Below are 8,402 nucleotides of genomic sequence, written 5' to 3' on the forward strand. Positions count from 1 at the left end.
TAAAGTGAAAAGCTCTTAACAAAATAATTTAAAATTTTAGGACATTTATGAAATATATGGTATACAAAAGATTTTCCGTGTAAAAATCTTTTGATATAATTATTAATTTCGATTTTCAATTGATATAGCTTCTAAAGGATGGTTGTCCTAATATTTTATACAATAAAAAACAAAATAAAGTTAGAACTATGATGTGACAAAGACGTAGTGACTTAAATTAAACGAATCTTATTAAATTGATAAGATAATTCTTTATAAGAGCTCAGTAGTGAACTAAAATCATTTTTTCATTGGCATCCATTGCATAATATTAGAAATTTGAACCCTATATAATTGGTAAAACCACTGCATTTACAAAGATAGACGAAATGTCACCTTTTATAAGATAAGATCATCAAATAACCTATATATGGACCTTACATCTTTTCTTCTGTATGAATGTGACAGATATTTACTATGTAGGAATCTAGTGAATTTACAATTTCTTTCTATGTATGCATATATATCATAGCTTTTATTTTACCTGAGGGGAAGAAGTAACGGTTTTCTTTATACAGTCTACGATGCCTTCACAATCTGCTTCAGCAAGGTCACAGGGTGGCTCGTCATCTTCGGGACAACTCTCTGAATAAGAATGTGGCGATCGGAGATTCCCGTGCGATTGACAAGCCCTCATGGTCTTGCAATGCTCGCCTTCGTCATCTCTGATGTTCACAAACACGTCGTACAAGCTCTCTATGAAAAAGATGTCACACATTCAAACGTGCAAGAATTAGAAATATGCCCACAATTGAAAACAAATATACAACGGTATTATTGTCTCAAGAAAAAGTATATATATAACAGTATTACGAAATAAAGGGAGAACATCCATAATGTAAATCAAGTGCTGTCATGTATTATACAGTTTCTTTAGAGCAAATTTCTGAATGCTTGAAGTCAATCAAGCGACTAAGGTCTGAGATACAATGATCTTCAGTTGCTAGGACAATATCTTAGAACTCAAGGACTACAACCTATAGAACAGATGCCAACTTGTGCATTGCTAGACAATATCAATATGCTATCTTGCTACTTCACCGAACGAAACTGTGTATATTGAAGAAAAGCAAAGGAGGAAGAGGGAGATCAAGTCGGTGCAGAAAAGAGGGAATCAAAACCCTGTTTTACAATTGAAGAGTTGTAAAACTTTTGATGTTTTCACAATCAATTCTAATTTTAAGTTCAAATCTGGAAATGAAGCCATGAAGGTATCAAACTTTCTAACGCAAAGAACGCCAATACAACAAACCATCTACCATCAGTATCAACCATTACGTATTAAATTATAAGCCAGTTAAATTTAAATGTCCATTTAATTTGAGGGAGCTTAAAACTTCAAATAACAAGAATAGAAAAAGAGTCACATACACGTGCTCGGTGCTTCTACTCTTATCCTCCTATTTTTGTCAACCATTCTTTTCAATAATAAACATTTTCTTGTTTAAGACATGGCTTCATGATGGCAGTATTATATTATGATACACTGGGTGATGAACTACAGTAACTAGCCCAGATTTCGAAATGTACCTATTTTTGGTCTTCGTGATTTGGGAGCTCTGGAAGTTTGAAATTCATCTGAATGAAAGCAATCTGTTAGTGTCAGTTTGAAGAAAAGAGAACTATGCATGTGGTAAGAAAGCTAGAACTTACCAAATAAGTACAAATCTCCTTCAGTGTAATATTTCACAGCAACCTCGGGAGCAGGCAATTTTTTCAACTCCTCTATAGATAAACACAGGGAATGGAACACATCACAATGATATTCTTGTTTGAGAATTATTGTTAACTAGATGAAAATAAGATCATTATCATATAGTGAACCGACATACCTCCTTGGGCCTTTAGAAACTTATCATAAGTTGAATACGCATGGCTTTCAACACATTCAGAAAGATGGTCTGCACTAATCAAATATCAATATAGATCGGATGTCACTAAAACTAAAAGTAATGCAAAAAACTTGAAGATGTTAAAGTGCATCAAAGTAGACAGGTGGCCCAAAGTATCTAGCCACTTCGTATTGTTTTACACCAAAATTGATGCCAAACTGCAATTTACATTTTAATTCCTTTGTAAGTTTTATTAAGAAGGAAAGCCATGCCAATTTTCTGTTTCTTGGTAATTATTACAGTGTAAAAACTGAACAGGCCCATAGAAGGATGCTGGAAAAGGAGTGTAAGCAGGTGTGAATTTATCAGCTCCAACAACACTTACATGCCATTCTTGGGCTAATCATGTACATAACTACCGTCATAAAATAATAAGCAACAGCTATATGTTGAGCAAGAAAACGATCGAACCACCAATCATTACCCCCCAATTCCTGCACTCAAGTCAGAAACAGAGACAATTAATCCAGTAATGCAATATCGAGATGATTTAGAAGGAAAATATATTGTAAGAAATAGGCAAGTCTTATGCAGCCACCATTATGATCAATAAGGTCTGATAGAACTCCAAATATATTGGAATATAAATGGTAACCAAACTACAAGAGGTATTTGGATCCTCCCAATCTTGGGATCTCTCTCAAGTGCTAAACCACATTGCCTACCTTCCTCCTCAGCTCACTGTATTTATAACCAAACTCCCCTAACAAACTCCTTAACCAATTATTAATATGCCCTTAATACTCCCATTATTGACCATAGTCCTACAATATACTAGGACAACTGAAAAAAAGGAAATACTTCCAACTATAACCAAGACGAAATCATGGGGTTTCCGAGGGGGAACATAGGAAAGGATATTACGTGCCATTTAAAGGAAGCCCCAGATAATAAGTACCTCCATGACCAGCAAGTGATGCATCTCATTCCAGCTCTCAGCAAAGTGAACTTTCAGATAATCAGCTCTTCTCCACCAGCCAAAACTTTCATACAAATGCAGAACTGACAGAAACGCTACAATTTGAAAGGGAGAATTATTAGAAACAATTACAAACGAGATACTACTGTTCTCATCCTGAAATAACATCCACAGGAGCTGTACAATCTGGCTCCAGAAGTAATTAGTTCCAGAATCAATTCTATGAAATAAACAACTATTTGCATATTTATTAAAGAACTTAATTTCACGTGAATGAAAATGCTTTTCATTAGATGTCATAAAATCGTTTGTATAACCTTCAAAACTTCACCGAAAAGGAAAAAAAAGTGTCACCCATATTAAGATTATTACAGATTAGCTCTGTTTCAAGGAGGAAGAAAAAAAACTCACCAAAATAGGGAACCCTTGCAATAGTTTCCAAGACAAAGAACCTAGCGTAGTGTCTATCGTGGTAAAATGTATCAAGAATCCTTATTACTGAATCCTGAAAAGATTAGTAAAGCAGAGTCATGATTCAACATATCAAGTAGTATAGAACCAATTGTGCACAAATGAAGAGCAGTGATCAGTTTGAAGTGAGATTACCGTGAGAAGAACATTAACAGATTGTTCAAGCTTAATGATCCATTTATCAAAGCCATTGGAGGGTGAATTTTCGGGTCCTTGGTTACTACCCCCTTCCCCGTGTAGAACAGGAGAAGCCTTAGGAGGGAATGAATCCTCCACAGCCACTTTTTCCTCATCTTCCCTAACAACTGTTGCCCTCACCCGACATGATTTTCTACATAAATAAAGAAAATGAAAGTTCGTAATAAGAAATCAATCCCGAAACTCAGTCCTGGGAAAACCCTTCAGGATATGGCGATGAAGGAAGCAGATGAAATCCAAAAGTGTGAGTGTTAAAGAAGGATTTAGAAAAACTGTTACCTGGAAATGAAAGGGCGTGCAAAGAAGGAAGTGGGGATTCTGAAGGAGGCGAGGTTGTTGGAGTTGATTGGCTTCCATTGGACGGAGGAGATGGCGCAAGCAGTAGCCATAGCTTTGGGAAATGAAGGTTGGGATGGAGGAAGAAGAGAAAGTGAGGGGAAGGAGGATGAACTCGGTGGAAGAATTTTCAATCGGCAGTTGCCAGTTTCCCGTGGCCATTTCCGTTGTTTGCCACTGCCACCTTCCAATCAAGTTCTTCTATTTTTGTTTTTTTCAATGGTGTTATTAAATAAGTTTCCATCAGATTTGTAACAGGTGGCGTTAAGATATCCCTATTATATGTGAGATTAGGGATCCTTTATTGTTTGATTTACCTTTTACGATGGATACATCACATATGTTCTCGTAGAATCTTGAGATACAAAACTCATTTCTAAAGGTATTCAAAAAATCCAATCACGTTAAAAATATTGAATTATTAATTCATTTGAGTTAAGTTGAGTTTAAATAAATTTTCATAGGTTCACTTAAAATAATTCAAATTTATTGTTAATTTTAATATATATATATATATATATATATACTGAAATTGTTATGGACTTGCTAAATATAAAATTGAAAGTTTGATAATTTATTAAACANTGTACGTATGATACAATTGTAGGAACTCTTATACAAGAGTACCTCTGAGTGGAAGCGGATCTTTCCAAAGATATTGTGACAGACTTACCACATTTGCATTCAAACAAATAGATATGCATCATACTAAAAATTTACCGACATGCTAAAAAATAAACAACAAAGAGAACAAGGAAACTAACCAATTGAAGACTCTTTCTTCTCGGCAAATCTCGCTCTCTCCACGAACGGACGCTCTCGCTCTCGTTGAAACGGGAAACTATCCTTCACCAAAAGTCCGGTCGTCTACCATGAACGGCCTCTACATGAACATCAGGAAGAAGGGGACGACACCACTACTTGGAACCCTTAGTATTCTCGATGTGAGAATCCAAATAGTGGGCTCTATTCGGATTTGGTAGAGGGGAGGAGGAAAATAGATCGTAGACAATGATCAAGCAAGTGGGAGAAAGTTAAGTCTATCATATAGACAAATTGCTTGATCGTTTAGATGAAGTACACGATCGTGTAGGAAAAGGTAGGTGATCATCTATACGATCGTTTAGTAAAAGCTCAACATTAGACGACCGTTTGGGGAAAAGTAAGCAATTGTTTAGAAGATAGTGCGAGACAGTGCGCATGTGTCAGCGATCGTGTAGTAAACTCAAGCTATCGTATAGTCTCTGATTTACTAAGCGATAGGCAACCAACACCTTTGTGAGCAATTATCCGTGTGTGCTGTGTTTTCTTTGCAAAATGAAAACAATTTTCATTTTATTCTTCAGTTACGAAAACCGAATGGAACTTCCCACTAATGCACATTTACGGAGAAAACGACGGCCAACTATCCTATAATTGTCCAATTAAAAATTAATAAATATAATCATATTATATTCATTAACCTATAGTTTAATATCATATATCAACTATCGTGTTTATATCAATTTTCCTTCAATTAATGTATCTCATACATAAAGTCAATCATAACATATACAATCAACCAATTCAATTATATCATATATAATCGAACTTCCTCTTATCAATTTGAACATTTCAAATTGATCCAAAAATTTATTCTCAACTTGAATCCATTAAGCTACCAAGGGGACCTTATGGGCTTATGGCTCGAAGCTCCAACGATACATGAATAGCTGACTAAACTTTTTAGCCACGAGATCCACCATCTGTTAATTGTCAGGCATTCCACTAAAGACCGATAGCTGAACTCTCCTTACCACAGATATATTTATGTGTCCATCAGATATAACCAATCAACAGTGTGATAGTCCTTCACAGATGCTCGTAAGTACAGCTGAGCCAATTTACCGTTTTGCCCTTGTAGTTACATCTAACTCCTTAAGTACTACTGATCCTTCTAATGAACAATACAACATAGTTCTACTATGTGTGGACACCTCTTGGGCCATGATAAGGTGTGTGGCACCATATCGTTCAAGCCCTGGGATCAGCCCTTAAGGGAGCAATCTATCTACTTACCCCTGCTTCGAGGAATGAGTGAACTCCATCTTGTGTAGCTGAGTTCCCAACTCCCAAATCAGACGAATCTTCAAAGTGATAGGTTTGAGTCGGTGAACTGGCCACTCGCACCCATGCAAATCAAAGGACTGCCCTCAATAGCAGGAGTTCCTAACTTACTTAGGATTGAGGTCATGTTACCTATGGTCATCCTAGTGAAGTGAAGTCTCTGTCATGAACGACGTTATATAACGAGACGTTAACATTTCATGGTCAGGTCTTATACAAACTCTTTGTATAGGACACCCCTGCTCACATATTCCCACATGAATGATCAGAACCAGACCATTTGTAACAAGTCACAACACTTGTAACTTGTTCTACAAAGCGGGCCGCATCCATAGCGTTACCAGGATAAGGTTTCCCTCCTATATCCATATACTACAGACCATTTTGGTTATCACTTAAGACATGATCCACTTGTATATCATCACATACATGCTTAAGTTACATAATGACAGGGCCTTTAATATTAATATTGTTGTTTTCAAAACTTATTAGAGAAATATGTGTTTTGAAAACTTAGTAGAGAAATAATTTTGTTTTGGGAATTCCGAAGGCTAGGGTTTAACGTTGAGATACTCGCACTATGTGGAGGTTCGAAACGTTGAAGACTCGATGAACAAAGAAAAACTTGCGAAACAATAACTAAGCCGAACTTCCAACCGTTCGAAAAGGGAAATTCTCGCAAATCTCACTTAGGTTGTCGAAGGTTGAAGTTTTGACACCACATCCAGCCCTCGAGATTGCGTGTTATTTACTTTATATTTTCTTCATAGAGGATAAATAAAAGTAATGAGATGGTATACTATATGTATCTGTGTTCGAGCTGCTTCTAACAACCTATGCATTTGTGTATCATTTCAATTAGACGAAGGCTTTGATTTAACGTGAGGGTGGGGATTGGACTATATTTTTGGCGAGCGAACTCCAGGCAAACAATAAAGTGCCATGGATACAAGTATGCCTTGGAATGAAAGACAATTCCGAATTAGCTTTGTCTCGAACAAAAAAGTTAGATCCATAATAATAAAAAAAAAAAAAGTGTTTGTGATTGTTCCAGAAAAATGAAACAGTAATCATTAATGAAAAAATAACAACAATACAGAGAGAGCGACGTGATTCAAAGACGACAAGAGTGACGCAGCAGCGAGTAGGACCGACGACAACGCGAGATCTAGGAAGGCTCAAGATCTTAGGACAGGAAGACGAATGAGAGAGGAGACGAGAAGAGCAGAGATCTTAGGAGGAGAGCGAGAGTCTTCACGTTATGTTAATATTTCCATAGACGAATATATATAAAAGAGGAAAAAGAGAGCATAATTAATCATACTATAAGAATATATCATTAGGACTATAAATGAATATATATTAGATATTATACTACTAATTGAATAATCATTAGACAATAAATCAATATATTAGATTATTATACTATAATGAATAATCATTAGACAACAAATTGAATATATTAGATTATTATTCTATAATTGAATAATCATTAGACAATAAATTGAATATATTAGATTATTATACTATAATTGAATAATCATTAGACAATAAATTGAATAAATTGAATATATTAGATTATTATAATGTAAAACTTTATTGATTACAAAAAAAAAATTGAATATACAGTAGATTATTATAAAAAAAAATTGAATACACAATAAATTATAATAAAAAAATTGAATATACAATAAAATGAATATATAATAATAAAAAAATTATTTATTATTCAATCCCTAACTATCTGGAGCCCGTCTTAGTAACGAACGACACTTCCTTCGATTATGTCCTAACTGGTTACAAAATCCACATCGTTGTCGAGTAGCTGGTTCTGTCCAATTCATCTCGTTGTGATAACGTGAACTTTTCGGGTGTCAGTTTATGTTTATCGTGTCAGGTGTCAGTTTCAAATTCAAAAGTTCAACAAAGCAATTGAAGATATCAAAGGAATAAATCGAAGTTGTCTAAGTTTTTTTGACAACATTAGTTTAGAGCAATGGACTTGCACATGATGAAGGATTCAAATATCGGTGGATGACGACAAATCTATCAGAGTGCATAAATGGAGTTCTCAAATGAGCTCGAATGTTGCCTATAAATGCTCTTGTTCAGATAACATTATTCAAATGCGTGAACTATTTCGAGAAAAGAAGAATAGAAATAAGGGATGCATTGGAGCGTCAAGATAAACCCAGGACTTGTTGCTCCCGATGTTTTGTACGACCAATCCATTCATCGATCATATGTTGTATGGCGAAATCGTACTACTGGAGAAATATCTTGCAGACATCGAGAGGCAGGATTTATTCAGTTGGACTGGCATCTGATCACAGCCTTGGTCGAGAGATGGAGGCCTGAGACGCATACATTCCATATGTTTGTTGGAGAGTGCACTATCACTCTACAAGACATAGAAGTGTTGTTGGGGTTACCTGTTGACG

The 8,402-nt window shown here is 35.5% G+C and overlaps 1 protein-coding gene across 1 annotated transcript; it reads right to left on the bottom strand.

The window, feature by feature from the left end:
• Nucleotides 1–317: 317 nt before the first annotated feature.
• On the bottom strand, nt 318–4,039 carry LOC120084228 (ubiquinol oxidase 4, chloroplastic/chromoplastic-like). Its single transcript, XM_039040130.1, has 9 exons — nt 3,799–4,039; nt 3,457–3,652; nt 3,262–3,355; nt 2,830–2,945; nt 2,257–2,365; nt 1,872–1,940; nt 1,693–1,764; nt 1,570–1,617; nt 318–735 (listed from the first exon to the last, which is right to left on the bottom strand). The coding sequence occupies exons 1-9, from the start codon at nt 3,906–3,908 to the stop codon at nt 515–517; spliced, it is 1,035 nt and encodes a 344-aa protein (XP_038896058.1). The 5' UTR covers nt 3,909–4,039; the 3' UTR covers nt 318–514.
• Nucleotides 4,040–8,402: the final 4,363 nt, after the last annotated feature.

This window comes from Benincasa hispida, chromosome 8 (assembly GCF_009727055.1).
Source record: "Benincasa hispida cultivar B227 chromosome 8, ASM972705v1, whole genome shotgun sequence".
In the NCBI taxonomy this organism is placed as follows: domain Eukaryota; kingdom Viridiplantae; phylum Streptophyta; class Magnoliopsida; order Cucurbitales; family Cucurbitaceae; genus Benincasa; species Benincasa hispida.

Excerpts from the sequence above, each read along its gene's own strand:
- LOC120084228 (XM_039040130.1), bottom strand. The coding sequence starts at position 3,908 with ATGGCTACTGCTTGCGCCATCTCCTCCGTCCAATGGAAGCCAATCAAC. Across the intron at positions 3,653-3,798 it reads GCACGCCCTTTCATTTCCAG|AAAATCATGTCGGGTGAGGG; the intron begins GTAACAGTTTTT and ends TTATTTATGTAG. Across the intron at positions 1,941-2,256 it reads GATTAGCCCAAGAATGGCAT|ACCATCTTTCTGAATGTGTT; the intron begins GTAAGTGTTGTT and ends TGATTAGTGCAG.